Source organism: Anolis sagrei, chromosome 1 (assembly GCF_037176765.1).
Source record: "Anolis sagrei isolate rAnoSag1 chromosome 1, rAnoSag1.mat, whole genome shotgun sequence".
NCBI lineage: Eukaryota > Metazoa > Chordata > Lepidosauria > Squamata > Dactyloidae > Anolis > Anolis sagrei.
The window spans coordinates 174333607-174352673 of NC_090021.1; the positions used below are offsets into that span (position 1 = coordinate 174333607).

Consider the following 19067-nt stretch of genomic DNA (forward strand, 5'->3'; position numbering starts at 1 on the left):
ATTATTCTATTTCAAGCAATTGTGTTACATTATTACTACCTGTAAGACGGCCTAAGTGTCTATCAATAAAACTCAGATATACCCACAACCCAATTGGAGGTGGAAATGAAGTTGTAGAAGGATCACGTCTGAGTTTTAAAACAACCAGGAGTGAAGGAATTAAGAATGGATGGATAGAACCTAAAAGCAAAATTGGAAGATAGATAGATAGATAGATAGATAGATAGATAGATAGATAGATAGAGAGAGAGATAGAGAGATAGAAAGATAGAGATAGAGATAGACAAACACACATATATACATGCATAAAACAGACATAAAAACACATATACACATATACAAAATAAATTATTATATAGACTGCAAGGTAACACTTGAAATGTAGGTGCCAGAATCAAATCTGATGGGGAATTAATCTTTGTTGGGCATAATAATAATAATAATAATAATAATAATAATAATAATAATCTTTATTTGTACCCCGCTCCATCTCCCCAATGGGGACTCGGTGCGGCTTACATGAGGCCAAGCCCAAAACAACAATTACATGAAATAAAAACAAAACCGAAAACGCAAATAATAAACAATAATAACGCAATTACATAAAACAAAAGACAACAATATAAAATTACAATAAACACAATCACAGTAACATGGGCGAGCTACATGTAATAGATAAAAGAAAATTGGGTAGAAATAGATTAAAAACCCAGGCGAGATAAACACGAGATAAACAAGGACAGATTATTTGTGGAGGAGAGCTTGTTTCAGTGGAGGTCGTGGAGCAAAACTTTCCTATGGGGGGGGGGATGCACTCCAATAACAAAAACCGTTAAACTAAACACTAGTATGAGGATGTAGATCTACTCATCAAATGCGCAGTGGAAGAGCCAGGTTTTGAGGTTCTTTTTAAAGGTTTCTAGTGTAGGGGCTTTCCTAATCTCTCCAGGAAGTGAGTTCCAGAGTCGGGGAGCCACAGAGGAAAAGTTTTGTAAACTGAGCATGCAAACTGTGCATGCTCAGAAGTTACTGATCTTTCCCAAGTTTTAGGCGTGAGCCCTTAAGACAGAAAAAAAAGCTTTATCTGCTCATTTCTGATTTTTATCAGTTGTCCCAGAGACTTTCCAAAGTCAAAAAGTAAAATGTGAGATTTCTTTTTAAAGAACAAATTAATGGCTAGCTAGTCCTGGGACTCAACTAGACAGAAAAAGCTGTTGATGCATCATTAGCTTAACTCATTATGGCATGCCGGGATAGGGTACATATATCTAAAATGTGAGCTAACCAATTTGTATAACCTAAAATGATGAATCTTGACTTTTTATTAAATTCAATAGATTTCCAACTGGTGAGACCTACCTAGGGATTCTCCAGCATGTTTTATTCAAACCACACACCCCCCCCCCCCCACACACACACACACAACAACAACAACAACAACAACAACAACAACAACAACAGGGATTGTGGCGCAGCTGGCTGAGTGTCAGCTGCATTAAGATCACTCTGACCAAAAGGTCATGAGTTCAAAGCCAGCCCGAGTTGGAGTGGGTTTCCAACCAATTGTGTGTAGCCTGTTGTCGACCTTTGCAACCCGAAAGACAGTTGCATCTGTCAAGTAGGAAAATTAGGTACCACCTTAAAGTGTGGGGAGGCTAAATTAACTGATTTATGAGGCCATAAAGAAGACTCCAGCAAAGCATTCCAGCAGGGAAGCATGCGGGGAATGCGGAAGTGCTTCATCAGCGTCGCAGATGGACGATGAAAGCGACAGCTCCCCTGGCGGCCAGAAAAAGTTAAATAGCCTCTGTGTATGTCTGTATATGTTTGTATGTCAAAAATTGGCATTGAATGTTTGCCATATATGTGTACAGTGTAATCCGCCCTGAGTCCCCTGCGGGGTGAGAAGGGCGGAATATAAAAGCTGTAAATAAATAAATAATAAATAACAGCAGCTGTACATTTTGACTTAGATATTTGCTGTGGAATAAGCTGGTGTTATGTGTGTCTGCCAGATACTCATTGGGTGGGGTGCATGTTTCTGGGGACCGTGGCTTCCTGGCTCTAGTTCAGCAAAATACTTCTGCCACTGAGAATATTTCAACTGCCAACACAAATATTCAGGGGAAAGGTTCAGTAAAAGCAAACAAGGATCCCATTAACAAAATGCACAGTACCTGTCAATTCACTCTCTAGCTTTTCCGTCACATTCATTAGGCAAATCAAATATGATCTGAAGCCATTATTAGGTGACATCTGTATAAACACATTTTCAAACTCTGCAAAGAGAAACCTGAGACAAACAAAAGTGCATGGGGTCAACTTCTTAATGTGATGCAGCAGACATTACAAACAGCTTTCCAAGGATGTTTTAAACTAAAAGAAAATTCTGCAGCCACTCAGATTGGAACAAATGTGGCTCAATCGTCTTAGATCTAGATTCAGGAGAAGAAACTGGCACTCACTCCCTTTTTTTCAGAGCCCTTTTCCCAAAAGAAATTTGAAACATTTTCAGCTTTTCTACGACAAGGAATATTATTTTCCAATACTCCTGGCCATGATAATAGGTACAATTCCCATTAATCCTTGGAACTGGCCATGCTGACTAGGGTTTTTGGGAGTCTGAAGGCAACAAGAGCCTAAATTCTGTTTTAATTCCTGACTGGAGTAGACCCATTGAGGAAAGTCACAAACAAACCAAATTATTTCATTGATCATTAATATATAGTCAGGTGTTATGTGGTTTTTGGGCTGTATGGCTGTGTTCTAGCTGCATTTCTCCTGATGTTTCGCCTGCATCTGTGGCTGGCATCTTCAGATCCTCTGAAGATCTGAAGATACCAGTCACAGATGCAGGTGAAACATCAGAAGAAAATGCTGCTAGAACATGGCCATACAGCCCAGAAACCACACAGCACCCCAATGATTCTGGCCATGAAAGCCTTTGATAATGCAATAATATATAGCTTTGTGGTCTGAAATAAATATCATTGATATGTATTGTCGAAGGCTTTCATGGCCGGATTCACTGGGTTGTTGTAGGTTTTTTCGGGCTATATGGCCATGTTCTAGAGGCATTTTTGCCTGACGTTTCGCCTGCATCTATGGCAAGCATCCTCAGAGGTAGTGAGGTCTTTTGGAACTAGGAAAAAGGGTTTATATATCTGTGGAATGACCAGGGTAAGACAAAGGACACCTAGCTCCAGAAGACAAGAGTCCTTTGTCCCACTCTGGTCATTCTACAGATACATAAACCCTTTTTCCTAGTTCCAACATACCTCACTACTTCTGAGGATGCTTGCCATAGATGCAGGCGAAACGTCAGGAGAAAATGCCTTTAGAACATGGCCATATAGCCCAGAAAAACCTACAACAACCCAAATATCATTGATGTTTCTCAAACTGTTGCAATTTCTGATAAGGTCAAGAGTATTCGTAAGGTGTCATGTATAACTTTATCTTTAAAGACTAACATTAAAAATAACACAATATTTTTAACATGGGGCAATTAGGTACCACAATTGCTGAATTATTATGATTACTGGCCACTAGATATGATCTGCAACTTCCTCAGTCCCTATGCATGCTTATACTATCTGCCCTAGCTGCATTCACACATATCCTTCATCCATAGCCCTTGGTTGTGGATTCTCTGCCCTCTCCATGTTAAAGTCAGCATTTTTTCTCCAAATAAGAATTAATATAATAATAATAATAATAATAATAATAATAATAATAATAATAATGCTTTATTTATATACCGCTCCATCTCCCCGAGGGGACTCAGAGCGGTTCCCAGAGAACATCACAAAACATATAAAGTAAAAAACAACATAACCATAAGATTAACAAAACAAATATAAGCATAAAAATTGTCGCCATAACACACATATATTAAAAGTAATCCTGCCTGTTCAAGGCAATTTAAAAATTTTAAAGGCTGGGCCAAAATTTTGCAGCATCAAAATTCTAGGGGGCTCGGGAATTAAGTGTAATGCTATGGCAGGCAACAAAAATATTAGGTATAGGTCTGTGGCTGTTCATTCCAGGGCCGATTAGAGGAAAGAATCTGGGAAATTGGTAGGAAGAATAAGACCGTATTTGACAACGTGCAGGGCTGAGTTAGAACTGGTCATTTTCAAAGGCTCTTATGAAAGGAGAGGGGGGATGGGGCATGTCTTATTTCCCTTGGAGGGGCGTTCCAGAGGCGGGGGGCCACCACTGAGAAGGCCCTCTCTCTCGTCCCCACCAATCGTTTTTTCCCCAAAGTTTTAGGATTGTAGAGATGTTAAAAACTATTCACATCTAGAACTTTGATATGATTCATTTCCTTTTTTCTGTATATCTAAACGCTAAATTAAAGTTTTAAGTTGATGCAACTTTACACATTTGGGGATTGAAAGGTAATTTTATTTAGGAGGTGCAGAATTCTTATTTGGGGCATTGTAATCGTTTTGTCTCCCACCCACTTACACACATAACTACACCTCTTATTTATTTATTTATTTATTTATTTCTCGCACTTCTACCCCGCCCTTCTCAACCCCCGAGGGGGGGACTCAGGGCGGCTTACAAAAAGGCACAATTCGATGCCAGCACAACAAGATAAAACAAATTCAACATATAAACAGTAATTAACCAATTAAACAATTAAAACAATTAAACAGTCCATTATATATCACAGTCCCTAAAAACAATCTAGTGCTCAACGTTTATCAGCTCAGAGTCCGTAAATTCAAAATCCACATTGTCCAATCCAACAATCCTAGTCTTGCTTGTGCCTTATCTATCCGCCAGATTATCCGAAGGCCTGGTCCCAAATCCATGTTTTTAATTTCCTTCTAAAGGAAAGGAGGGATGTTGATGACCTAATTTCCCCAGGGAGTGAGTTCCACAGGTGAGGGGCCACCACTGAGAAGGCCCTGCTCCTCGTCCCCACCAATCTCACTTGTGATAGAGGTGGGGCCGAGAGCAGTGCCTTCCCAGAAGATCTTAGACTCCGAGGCGGGACGTAGAAGGAGATGCGTTCGGACAGATATGCTGGGCCGGAACCATATAGGGTTTTGTAGGTCAAAACCAGCACTTTGAATTGTGCTCGGAATTGGATCGGCAGCCAGTGGAGCTGACATAACAGGGGGGTGATATGCTCTCTGTATGATGCTCCGGTGAGTAATCTAGCTGCCGCCCATTTGACTAGATGAAGTTTCCGAACAGTCTTCAAAAGCAACCCCACGTAGAGTGCGTTGCAGTAATCTATTCGGGATGTAATCTATTCGGTAAAGTCGCTGTCCCCATGCTGATTCATGAAAGGGGGAAAACTATAGTTTAATGACCCATGATTAAATGGTCCACCCCTTTCTGAGACCCCGGTAGGAGACTTTTTAAAATCACGTGTTGCACTTTTAGTATTTGCCCCTACTTTTTCTGTAATAAATACAACCATAGTATGAGGCAATGAAAAAAATCTAATAATTATGCTATTCATTGCCCTGCTACCTAATAGATGTAGCTGCATCAAGTTACATGCTGCAGCTTTTAGTAAGTTTCCCCTTGTTGCTATATCAAAACTCGCTTGTAAACATATTTTATTGCCTCTATACATTTTCCATTCTTTCTTTCTTCTTCTTATTATTATTATTATTAACTTTATTTATACCCCGCTAACATCTCCCAAAGGACTCGGTGTGGCTTACAAAGGCCAAGGCCCACAATAAAACAACAGCATCTAATGCAACTGAGGACTCACTGTGCAATCCAATTGCTTGGAGGCGGTGCCTGTCTACGTTGACTCGTAAGCATCTTGTTCAAAAATGTTTCCACCATCACGACAAAAGGATGTGTAATATGATCAAATCCATATTCCACATTGTTTTGATTTGAAAGAAAATGTTGATCCAGACCTCTTTTTAGTTCCTTCAGCAAATCCAAAAACATGCCTTTTTGAAGCATATAAACACTGCTGGCAGGTACGTCTGGAGTTGACATGTTTTGACCCAGGACCCTTTCCACCAATTTCCGTCCAAACTGTGTGTACTCCTTTTCTGTCAGGTTCCACTGAGATACCCGGCTCCAGATTTGTGAAAGGTTACTCCACCCAGCTTCATTCATAGAAGGATTTAGACGTTCATTTTGCAGTAGACCGAAGTAGTCTGACCAATGTTTGTAATCTGTTAATTTACCAGTAAAATTTTGCCAATTCAATTCAGCTTCACTGGTTAAAAAAGGATGGACAGTTTTTAAAAGATTATACTTAAGTACATTATCTATACCACCAAGGACTGGAGTTGGGCAAGTTGCGTTGCTTGGAGGCAGCTCTTTTGAGATTGCTGTTAGTGTTTCATAACTCTTCTGTATCCAAGGATGTTTAAAATTGAAGAGATTGTCCATTTGGGAAAGGAAGGCTGAAGAAAACTGCAGTGATTTGATAATGCACAACAATGCACTTGAAAAATGTTCATTATTGTTTCTGTAAAGACTTGCTAATTCTGGCATCTGCTCTACGTTACTTATCGAGAGCTGGAACAATTCAGTGAATGTTTGATTGGACATTGTTTGGTTTTCAAAATCCATGGACATAAAAAGTAGCTCACAGCGGCTTTGTGGTAAGGACTCTTGAAGGGCACCATTTTTGAACAACCTTTTGAGTATCGTGTCAATTAGCTCTTGGGCAGTGCAGTTTGCAGCACTTCCTTCTCTATGGTTCCTAATATCTAAGAAAAGATTCAATGATAAATGCAAAATTTCCGCTATCTGGCTTTCTGCCAAACTACTATGTCCTAACAAAGATTCAAACTCCTTTGGAAACAAAAAGTGCGAAAAATTGTACAAGGCAGTCATTTTGCCCATATCTGTCTCTTCTGCCAATTTTCTGTCAGAAAGTATCACTGTCCCTCGCCTCAATATGTCATTCATTCTCTGGATGGTTTTATTACTATCATTAGGCAAGGAAAAAAATGCTTCAAATTGGCTGATGTTAAGTTGATGTTCAACACTTTTCTGATCTAATAGGCTTCTAAGGATGGTGTTAATCATATCTGAGATGTTACTTTGTGGGTGTTCATACTTTTTGAGAGCATGGGATAAAATTCTAGTAAACCTTTCCAGTTCTAGATTGAAAAGAAGATGAGAATCAATCTCATGTGAAGACAAATATTTGTGTAATGTATTTAAAATGTGTGCGTAGGTATCTATGCTTCTGTTATCTGCCTTAAGAAATCTTAGCTGTTCACGAATGGCAGTTGTTACATGCGCCCATGACTTGTTTGTAGCATTTCGGATTATTTGCATTATTTTGGCAACATGTGTGGTCAAAGGATAGTGATCAGTCATATTCTTAATTGTTTCACTATAATAATCATTCTGAAGTGCGGAGAGCTTTTCCAAAATGTCTCCGGTAGTTATATTCTTAATTGCTTCACTATAATAGTAATTCTGAAGCGGCGAGAGATTTTTCAAAATGTCTTCAGGATTCACCAAAAAATGTAAAAACTGCATTGGGGTTTCCTGTGTTGCATTAAAATCCCATTGCATGCTCTCAGGAAAGAGTGGAGTTGCAAAAGACATCACTTTTTGGATTGTTTCCCAAAGTGTTGCTAATTTAATATTGGTGTCGTTCAAAAACAACATGTCTCCGGTAGTTATATTCTTAATTGCTTCACTATAATAGTGATTCTGAAGCGCCGAGAGATTTTTCAAAATGTCTTCAGTAGTTACAGGATTCATCAAAAGATGTAAAAACTGCATTGGGGTTTCTTGTGTTGTATTAAAATCCCATTGCATGCTCTCAGGAAAGAGTGGAGTTGCAAAAGACATCACTTTTTGGATTGTTTCCCAAAGCGTTGCTAATTTAATATTGGTGTCATTAAAAAACAACATGTCTTCGGTAGTTATATTCTTAATTGCTTCACTATAATAGTGATTCTGAAGCGCAGAGAGATTTTTCAAAATGTCTTCAGTAGTTACAGGATTCATCAAAAAATGTAAAAACTGCATTGGGGTTTCCTGTGTTGCATTAAAATCCAATTCCATGCTCTCAGGAAAGAGTGGAGTTGCAAAAGACATCACTTTTTGGATTGTTTCCCAAAGCGTTGCTAATTTAATATCGGTGTCGTTCAAAAACAACATCTTCTTTATCGCCTCTGCGACCTTCAGTGCCTCTTTGGTTTCTTCCCAGTAAGGATTCATGTCGAGGCGGCTTTCAGCAAGGACATCAATTGGTGGTGAAAAAATATTTAAAATATTTCCAAGATAAGTTTTGTAATCAATGTCAGAAGTTGTGTTCAAGGGTAATTTGAATAAACCGAGCACCTCTCTCACATTGGAAGCTTTCATTCCCCAACTTAAAGTTTCAAGAAACTCAGAGTTTTTAGTTTCATTGGGAGCCAATCCTGTCACAAGAAGAATTAGGGCCTTTCTGGTCTTTTCTAGTAATTGAACATACTGCTCTGTATTTGTCACATTCTGACTAGACCTCAACAGTGTTGCAACTTCACTGAAGGCCTTGGAAAAATTCTCCCATTTTGAATTCTTAGCAGCATTTTTGCTCATTTCTACCAGCTTTGATACAGTGGCATTCTTATGGGGCTCCCTGTACAGTGAAATAAAAGATGCAAGTGCATGATTCCAGACTGATGGATTGCCAGAGACATTTGGTGCATACATTTCTGTTTCATTCCGCATAAAATGGCTCAAAATGCGTAAAGCAGGAGATACATTTCTAACATCCATACTGCCAAACAATGGTACTTGGCAGGTCTCATTACTTTGGGACAGCTCATTAGAGATGGCTATTAGGCTTTTATGCATCTTTTGTATCCAGGGATTCTTGTAGTTATAGGCATTGTTCAGTTTGGAGAGAAATCCCGATGAAAGTTTCAACGATTTCACAAGACACTGAAATTCATTGGGAAAGTATTTCTTTTTGGTTTTAAGATGTGTATCTGAAGCTAGGAGATCTTTTACATTTCTCAGTGCAGGCTCAAATAATTCAGCAAATGTATGATGGTGGGTGGTTTTGTTTTCAGAGTCCATGGAAATAAAAAGGAGATCGCAGCTGCTGCTTCTTAAGGCTTCCTTCAGTGTGGCATTATGTAACAACACTTCAACTGTGATGAGATGGAAGTCTTTCACGGTGCAGTTTGCCAGGTTTTCCTTATTCTGAAAGTCTTCCCTTAGAAAAGGGCTCAGTGTTAAATACAAAAGTTCCAACACATTTGCCTCCACGGAAGAATTCTGCCACTGTGGGGCTCCATATAACTCATGCAAAAGCAAAATGTGTGAAAAACGGAGAAGGGTATCCATTTTTTTAATACCAGATGCTCCTGTCAGCCTGGGATCTGAAAGTATATCTACACCTTCTTTGAATATTTGAAATAATCCTTGGATAGTTTCATTATCTACTTGCATTAGTTGATTAACATTCATGTACTTTTCCTCCAAGTCCTCTAACACATGTAAAGTTTTCAGAATGGCATCTAAAGCCATTGTAACATTGGACCCTTCAACACCATGCTCTTTCAGTAAGTGGTTGACATGCTGAATCAGATGCGCAAGTTCCCCTTTCAAAGGTCGGTCTGAGCTATTGTGAGGAACATGCAGGTTGTCGTGCAAAATACCTAAAACCTGCCCATAAACAATGATGTCTGTGTCACTCCATTTTTCAGACCTCAATTTTTCACCAATACGCCAATAAGTATTGAACTCCTTCCACAAAGGTTCACCAAGGAAATTTTGGATTTTCTGCATCATTCCAGTCATGATAGACATCAGTAGATAATTATGACTTGTGTTTACATTTGCAATGATATCAACGATTTCTTGAAGTGTCAGGAGTTTTTCGGGAACGTTCTCCATTGTTGTAGGTCTAAGCAGAGAATTTGCAAACAAAGACGGCACATCTTGAAGAGATGTTAAGTATCTTTCAAGCTTTTCAGAGGTGTAAGGGAAGTTGTGAGAAGCTAGCATTCGAATGGTTTGCCATGCATTTGTTTCCTTCAAGTTAGTTTCATTTGAAAACAACTGTTTCCAGCTGCTTATGACAAAGTTGTGGATTTCTTGAATTTTTTGAACATTGGTCATTTTGTTAAATAAGGGCAACACTTTGAAGCCATTCTGAAGCAGAAGAGATGTCACATTGTGGAGTTTTTTGATATTATGTTTATTTAATAGCTCCCTGAAAGAATTATCTCTGCCATCTTCCATTTGCCACTGCAGGATCTCGGCCCATCTTGGTATCAAGCTGTTCTTTTCTTGTCTGAAGAGCCCTAAGTTTTTCAGATCAGCAGTACTAATTTTCTCTTGCATATTTTGGAGAAGTTGCAAAGTCATGTTCATCCTTTTTGAGAATTCTTTTGAAATATGATCTGCTTCAAGAGCCCAGTCTTCACTCATGAAATCAGCAGACAATATTTTTCTAAGTAAAGAAAATGTAGAAATACAGCAGGTTAGAAATTAAAACAACAATTTCTAGAGGAAAAATGATATCAATCTATGCAGCAAAACCAACAAGTTTTGGACATCTTACTTATGAATACAGTTATTATGGTGCAAGGCAGAAGTGGGAGAACTATGGGTTGTAATGAATCCTTACCTTAGCTGGCTGGCTGAAGCCTAAGGAAGTGGGCCTGGTGAAGCCACGGCATCCATTTTAGAAAAGGGAGCCGGTGGAAGCCATTTTAGTTAGGTTTTCTTTGAGGGGGCATGTTCAAATCTTGGAGGGAAAATAAGGAGGCTAGGATTGGCTAGAAAGATTGGGTCTAGAGAAAAAAAAGTGTCCTTTTAAAATAGAGGCTTGAAGTCCCAGTTAGTCAGTTGGAGTTTGGGTGTTAGAGAAAGTGGAAGATTTGGTGTTAGTCAGAGTGAGTTTGGGCTTAGAGAAGAAGATTGAGTTAGTCTTTTGTGAGGTATTCAGAGTAACTATTAGCAGATAGCTGGAACACCTCAGCAAACGAGAGTCCAAAAGTGGCGACTTGGAAGGCGCTGAACAGACTGTGCTCTGGCACCACGAGATGCAGAGCCAACCTTCAGAAATGGGGCTACAAAGTGGAATCTTCGACATGCGAGTGTGGAAAAGAGCAAACCACTGACCACCTGCTGCAATGCAACCTGAGCCCTGCCACATGCACAATGGAGGACCTTCTTGCAGCAACACCAGAAGCACTCCAAGTGGCCAGATACTGGTCAAAGGACATTTAATCAACTACCAAACTCACAAATTCTGTATTTTGTCTGTTTGTTTGTTTGTTTGCTTTGTTCTGTTAGAAATGTAATATAATTTGACTAGTTGTCCTGACACGACAAATAAATAAAAGCAGATAGCTAGAATACTGTGGTGAAGCAGGGCCGAGTTAGTGGACTGTTCAATTCCTAGGGAAGTCTAGTTCAGGGTATTTTTGGCTAGATTCCTAAGGGGCAGTTTTGGGAGTTACTTTCAGAGATTAGTTTCCTGAAGTAAATTTCTGTGGTGGAACTTTGATGACTTGTAACCCAGAAGAGTTTAGGATTTTACTCTAACGCAACCGCAAACTTTTCATGCCAGTATTTTCGGAAACCATTAAGCATTTGTACCTGAATTATTTCAAGCTTGTTCAATAAACATTCTTGTTCTTTTATTAACTTATACCAGCCTCAGGGTGGGTACCTTTGTGTCAAAGTATTTCTAAAGTCTGCCTCACAGCAGCCACTAAGAAACTATAGTGACACAGTGTTACAGAACAAACTCACAATATTACCTCAGCCTCAGGCATTTAGCCGGGGGGGGGGGGGGCTTGAGGGGCTTCAGCCCCCCCCCCCCCGAAATTCTCATGGTGGTTCACTAAAAGGCCTTACTGGTGCATTATTTAAACTGTTATGTTTATTCATATCATGATCTGATCACCATACTCAATATATCCCATATGCATGGGGGTATTGGGGTAACGATACAAAAGGTTTGCTAGGGTAGACCCTCTTTCACTCAGCCCCCCCCCCCCGAAACAAACTCAGCCCCCCCCCCCCGAATCGAAATCCTGACTATGGGCCTGCTCAGCCTGATTAATACTGGAATGTTGGCAGCAGAATTCATTTGAAGAACCATTTTGAGTCTCTCAGTTCCACCCAGTTCCTTTCGATGGCTTTATAATTTTGGTGAACACGCATTCATTTTTAGGAGGTGCCTGTGCGTTATATGGGTCTTATGTTGCTTCAAATGTTTCTGAACTGCAGCTCCTAGTAGTCAGGGATGATTTGAACTGGAGCCCAACAACATCTGGAGGATCATAGCTTCACTATCCATGGCATGACATTTAATGTATTAGAGATTTTTATAATCTCTAATACAATTTTATAATAATAAAACCACTGTTCATTTTGTTAAAAGAATGACTATTTAGACTTTGAGCACACATTATATCCGAGGTTGACTTAATCCCCAGCAAAAAATAAATAAATCTTGTACCAAGTGTTTAAAAATATTGGCTTGTCTATTAGATATTACGAGGGATATTTTTTAAGTAAGGTCCGTTTTGTTGTAGATACTAGTAGTTCGCGCGCATACCGCGACGAGTGCGTGTGTCGTGTACCGGCATGCCTCGGGAACAACTGTGCTCAGTTTCCGCTCTGTAGCTAACCTGTACGGTTCTGTTCTGTGCTTTAAAAATGTTTAAGACTATCAACTCACCCGCCACATGTGAGGTTCGCTCAGCGATACGGTTTTTGTCAGCAAGGAACCTGCCTGCTGCAGAAATTCATCAACAGATTTGTGAAGTGTATGGTGATACTGTTATGAGTGAAAGCAAAGTGCGTAAGTGGGTATGACAATTCAAAGATGGCCGTGACAACGTCCATGATGAGGACTGCTCTGGTCGCCCTTCTTTGATTACAGACGATTTGATTATCGCAGCAGGCGGCAAGTTTTTATGAAGAGGGTATTTTAAAATTGGTTCAGAGGTATGATAAGTGTTTGAACAAACTTGGCAACTATGTCGAAAAATAGAGTGAAGTATGTACTTTCTGAAAATAAATTTACTTTTTTGAAATAAACTTTCGTTGTGTACTTATGTTCAAACGGACCTTACTTAAAAAATACCCCTCGTATATTGAAATATGTGTTTTAATGGCTAAATTGCTAAATTATGGTGCAATTTATAATGAACACATGTCCTGCTCTTCTCTGTGCAGATGGCAAGGAAAAAAATCATCTTCTGTTTTCAGTTTTGACTGGTCACAGTTTGCTATTAAATCAAAACTGTGGTCAGTTTCAGCCATGATTTAAGGAAACAAGTGTAATTTAAACCCAGTTTGCTTTCCAACCATTGTTCCAGATTTGCAAATAACAACAAGCCATAGTTAATTGGAAATAGAAATGTGCATTTCTCATCTCTTACTAACAGTTAGGAATGAATGAATGGGTCCAGAGCTCATGCATAAAACATAATATTATGTTAAGCTGAGCCATGGAGTTATTATAGGATGAAAACTCATGCATGTTTATCTGGGAGTGAGATCTACTGGCGCCATGCAGCTTATCATTGAGGAAATTGTACCGTTAATGTTGTATCAGTGCTGTGCAAACACTGCACTACTAATGCATGCACACTTCACTTGATGTTACAATGCACAGGTTTGTACAGAGATTGTTTAACAAAACAATACAACAAATGAGCGCTCAGATGATCTATATTTTCTACAGCCTCATCTACACTGTCCATTTAATGTAGTCCAAAGCTGTGACAGCCAGACAACAAACTCCCACAAAAGTGCATGAAAGAAAGCCCTTAACCAGTGCTCTGTGGTTTATGTCATCACTATCTGGGCCTCAAATTGGTTCCAGGATTTCCTATGTACATAGTGAAATAACTTTCTTCAATACCTGTTTGAAACTGCATTAAATGGTCAGTGTAGATGGGACCTAACTTTTCCTTTTATCTCTCCTTCCCTCCATTGTATAATAGGTTTCCAAATTAGAAGAGTCCCATTTTTCACCCGATACATCAATATTATTTAAAATGGTGGCTGACTGTTTATGCAAAATTTCCAGAGAAGAAAGACACAGTGTAGCTAAAAAAAATGCAAATATTGTGCTGATTCCTGAAACACCGTGGGAAAATTGTACTGCCTTCCAACATCAGCATTTCTTAAACACTGTATTGTCGAAGGCTTTCATGGCTGGAATCACTGGGTTGTTGTAGGTTTTTTCAGGCTATATAGCCATGTTCTAGAGGCATTTTCTCCTGACGTTTCGCCTGTATCTATGGCAAGCATCCTCAGAGGTAGTGAGGTCTGTTGGACCTAGGAAAATGGGTTTATATATCTGTGGAATGACCAGGGTGGGACAAAGTACCCTTGTCTGTTGGAGCTAGGTGTGAATGTTTCAACTGACCACCTTGATTAGCATTTGATAGCCTGGCAGTTGTTTGGTGTGGCTTGTTGGTGCCTGGGGCAATCTTTTGTTGGGAGGTGATTAGATGTCCCTGATTGTTCCCTCTCTGTTGTTTTGCTGTTGTAATTTTAGAGTTTTTTTAATACTGGTAGCCAGATTTTGTTCATTTTCATGGTTTCCTCCTTTCTGTTGAAATTGTCCACATGCTTGTGGATTTCAGTGGTTTCTCTGTGTAGTCTGACATGGTGGTTGTGAGAGTGGTCCAGCATTTCTGTGTTCTCAAATAATATGCTGTGTCCAGGTTGGTTCATCAGGTGCTCTGCTATGGCTGACTTCTCTGGTTGAATTACAACAGCAAAATTACAACAGTAAAACAACAGAGAGGAAACAATTAGGCACATCTAATCACCTCTCAACAAAAGATTGCCCCAAGCACCAACAAGCCACACCAAACACCTGCCAGGCCATCAAATGCTAATCAAGGTGGTCAGTTGAAACATTCACACTTAGCTCCAAAATTGTGACCAACCTGAGGAGTCTGGTTCACCCACTATGCTCTGCTCCATAGGAAGGAGGGAGATAGTGTACCTGTGGAGAGTGGCAGATTTGCACAGGAGCCGTCTGATCACTTTGGGGCTTCTTTCTCAAGGGAAGAGGAAGAAGTGCACTTTTGGAGTCTTGGATTTTGTGCAGGGAGTCAGGTTCTGCTGTATGGAAAACAGAGATCTGGTCCTTGGCATTGTTCTTAGGGAAAGAAATTTTGGCGTTATGGAAGTTTTGGAACTATGCATTGGCAAGCTGCAGGAAATCAGGGTGCTTCTAACAGGTGCTTCTCCAAGGAGGGAGAAAAGGATATGGTAATATTTGGATGCATGTGGATGAATGCATGTACATGTGTGTGAATGTTGAGTGAAAATGTAATTCCCATTTGTTTGTTTGTTAGCCATCTAATTGTAAATCCAATGTAGTTGCATAGAATTTGTATGTCCAGTGTCATTCTTTGTCTAAATGTTTTCTGTAATTTGATATACCTTCTCACACTGGAAATGGCAATAAAAAGAACCTATGCTTCAAAGTCATTGAAAAGTCATTCATGACATTCTTTCTAAGCTGTTTGCCTTCTTTTGCTCTGCCTTACAAGTTCTTTCTTTCTTTCTCTCTCTCTCTCTCTCTCTCTCTGTCTGGCCTGCCTGCCATGCTACCCTCTCCTCCACCCAAGCCCTTCCCTTCCAGTCGCTGCATGCGACAGAGTGACTTCTCTGGCGTGCACAGGGCTATTTAAAGGCAAAATGGCATTCACTCCTTCTCCGCCTCCCCTTCCTTCCTCCATCAGCCCTGATTGGCTGAGAGGCATTACAACATTTTGGCTTCACATCTCAGCAGGACTTGGTTGTCCTGTGAATTTCTTGCTGCATCACAGGCAGATCCGAAAACAAAACAAAACTTTAGAATCAAAGCAAGGAAAAGATTCAAATTCTAAAATTTATGTGCGCACTACACATGTACGTCATGAGTCAGAAACATCCAAAAAAAAATTATGACTTAGAATCATAGAATCATAGAATCAAAGAGTTGGAAGAGACCTCCTGGGCCATCCAGTCCAACCCCCTGCCAAGAAGCAGGAATATTGCACTCAAATCACCCTGACAGATGGCCATCCAGCCTCTGTTTAAAAGCTTCCAAAGAAGGAGCCTCCACCACACTCCGGGGCAGAGAGTTCCACTGCTGAACGGCTCTCACAGTCAGGAAGTTCTTCCTCATGTTCAGATGGAATCTCCTCTCTTGTAGTTTGAAGCCATTGTTCCACGTCCTAGTCTCCAGGGAAGCAGAAAACAAGCTTGCTCCCTCCTCCCTGTGGCTTCCTCTCACATATTTATACATGGCTATCATATCCCCTCTCAGCCTTCTCTTCTTCAGGCTAAACATGCCCAGCTCCTTAAGCCGCTCCTCATAGGGCTTGTTCTCCAGACCTTTGATCATTTTAGTCACCTTCCTCTGGACACATTCCAGCTTGTCAATATCTCTCTTGAATTGTGGTGCCCAGAATTGGACACAATATTCCAGATGTGGTCTAACCAAAACAGAATAGAGGGGTAGAATGACTTCCCTAGATCTAGACACTATGCTCCTATTGATGCAGGCCAAAATCCCATTGGCTTTTTTTGCCACCACATCACATTGTTGGCTCATGTTTAACTTGTTGTCCACGAGGACTCCAAGATCTTTTTCACACGTACTGCTCTCGAGCCAGGCAGATGACTTCCGATGACTTCTGGAACATGCACCCCCCGCCCTCCACACACACACACCAGTATGATGTGTTTCTTCATTTCTTCCCAATGCTTTATTTCCCTTACAATATCCACTGCCCATTTGAGAACTATGGATGAAATCAAAACTTTTCAAGGTACCAGCCCTTTACCGAGTCATTGAAGCAGCACGCTTTCATTTCACACTTCCCTTTACAATAGTCAAAGCTACCCATCATCATTGTCAACAAAATGCCAGACACGTTGTTTATAACAACAGTGCAACGCTTTCTTTTTCTTTTACCTGCTTGTGTTCTGAAGAGCAGCAACCATGTCCTTCACACTGATGACACCTTGTGTAATATCCGGGGCCAAGAGAAGTGTGCTCCACAGAGATGTTTCATTCTGCACTTGCGAGACGAGTGATAAGAATGAAATTGTTTCCTTGACAAAAGCTACCTGGTACTGAGGATCATTCTGTAACTAAAGAACGAAAGGGAAGACAGAAACATTGAAAAGAACATTATATTTGTGTGTATGCTAGAGAGAATAAGAAGCAGATTTAGACATTTCTCATGTACTGCTAAAAGTTATGCAATGAAGGAATGTTTTTTTCTCTTCCATTTTTGCTTTTTATTCTTCTCTACATTTCTATTATGGTTCCTTATCTCTAGAATTTCAGTCTTACTGAACATCTATGTGATGCTGATGCTCCGTTCCTTTATGTAACACTTTTACAAAATAATTTCACTATGGATGGAGTCACCCAATGAAACACATCATGGTGTTATTGTTCATTCGTTCAGTCGCTTCCGACTCTTTGTGACCTCATGGACCAGCCCACGCCAGAGCTCCCTGTCAGCTGTCACCACCCCCAGTTCCTTCAAGGTCAATCCAGTCACTTCAAGGATGCCACCCATCCATCCTTGCCCTTGGTCAGCCATCTTCCTTTTTCCTTCCATTTTCCCCAGCATCATTGTCTTCTCTAAGCTTTCCTTTCTTCTCATGATGTGGCCGAAGTACTTCATCTTGGCTTCTAATATCCTTCCCTCCAATGAGCAATCGGGCTTTATTTCCTGAAGTATGGACTGGTTGGATCTTCTCGCTGTCCAAGGCACTCTCCAAACTTTCCTCCAGCACCATAGTTCAAAAGTATCTCTCTTCCTTCGCTCAGCCTTCCTTATGGTCCAGCTCTCACATCCGTAGGTGACTACGGGGAATACTATTGCTTTTACTATGTGGATCTTTGTTGCCAGTGTGATGTCTCTACTCTTCACTATTTTATCAAGATTGGTCATTGCTCTCCTCCTGAGAAGTAAGCGTCTCCTTATTTCCTGGCCACAATCTGCATCTGCAGTAATGTTTGCACCTAGAAATACAAAGTCTGTCACGGCCTCCACGTTTTCTCCCTCTATTTGCCAGTTATCAATCATTCTTGTTGCCATAAGATGTAGAGAAAGAGGGAGGGAAGGAAAGAGAAGGAAGAGAGAAAGAAAAAGGGGGAAGGAAGGAAAGAGATAGAGAAGGAAGGAAGAAGAGAAGGAAAGACGGGAAGGAAGGAAGGAAGAACAGAGGGAGTGAAGGAAGGAGGGAAAGAGGGAAGGTTGACCACAGCAACACGTGGTGGTTACAGCTAGTCAATAATAATAATAATAATAATAATAATAATAATAATAATAATAACAACAACTTTATTCTTATATCCCACCACCATCTCCCTGAGGTTGCTTACAAGCCCAATATAAACAAGGTTGCAAAGTAACCCAATTAAAAACATATAACAATCAACTATATTAAAACAATAAAACCAATACAATCACAAAACATAACCAAACAACAAACAACCAATGACCTAGAAAAGTGGGCATGTGCAGATTTGAGACTAATAGGACAGGGCTAGTGCAACATAAACTGTCACAGGTCCACAGTTTGGGGGTCCTCCTGGATTCTTCACTTACGTTTGAGGCTCAGGCGTTGGTGGTGGCCGGGTGGGCCTTTGCACAATTGAGATTCATGCGCCAACTGCGACCATACCTTGGGAAGGCGGAGCTGGCCAAGGTGGTCCACGCCTTAGTCACCTCTAGACTGGATTACTGCAATGCACTCTACGTGGGGCTGCCCTTGAAAACGGCCCGGAAATTTCAGATGATCCAACGGGCGGCAGCCAGGTTGTTAACTGGGACTCCTTACAGGGAGCGGTCATCCCTCCTGTTCAAGGAGCTCCACTGGCTGCCATTCATTTACCAGACCCAATTCAAGGTGCAGGTTCTTACCTACAAAGCCCTGAATGGTTTGGGACCTGCCTACCTGCGTGACCGCATCTCCGTATACGAACCCACACAATCTCTTCGTTCATCTGGAGAGGCCCTGCTCTCGATCCTGCCAGAATCGCAGGCGCGATTGGTGGGGACGAGAGAGAGGGCCTTTTCGGTGGTGGCCCCTCAACTCTGTAACTCACTCCC

At 40.6% G+C, this 19067-nt stretch overlaps 1 protein-coding gene across 1 annotated transcript in view; it reads right to left on the reverse strand.

Annotated features, from left to right (window-relative positions):
• The window catches only part of ABCA12 (ATP binding cassette subfamily A member 12), a 214919-nt gene that overhangs the window by 148086 nt on the left and 47766 nt on the right, over positions 1-19067 (reverse strand). Inside the window, exons 7-10 of the mRNA XM_067470388.1 lie at positions 16910-17088; positions 7948-10411; positions 5747-7386; positions 2178-2293 (exon numbers count right to left, since the gene is read on the reverse strand). Of these exons, the coding sequence (XP_067326489.1) occupies positions 2178-2293; positions 5747-7386; positions 7948-10411; positions 16910-17088 (4399 nt within the window). The remainder of the gene's footprint in view (positions 1-2177; positions 2294-5746; positions 7387-7947; positions 10412-16909; positions 17089-19067) is intronic.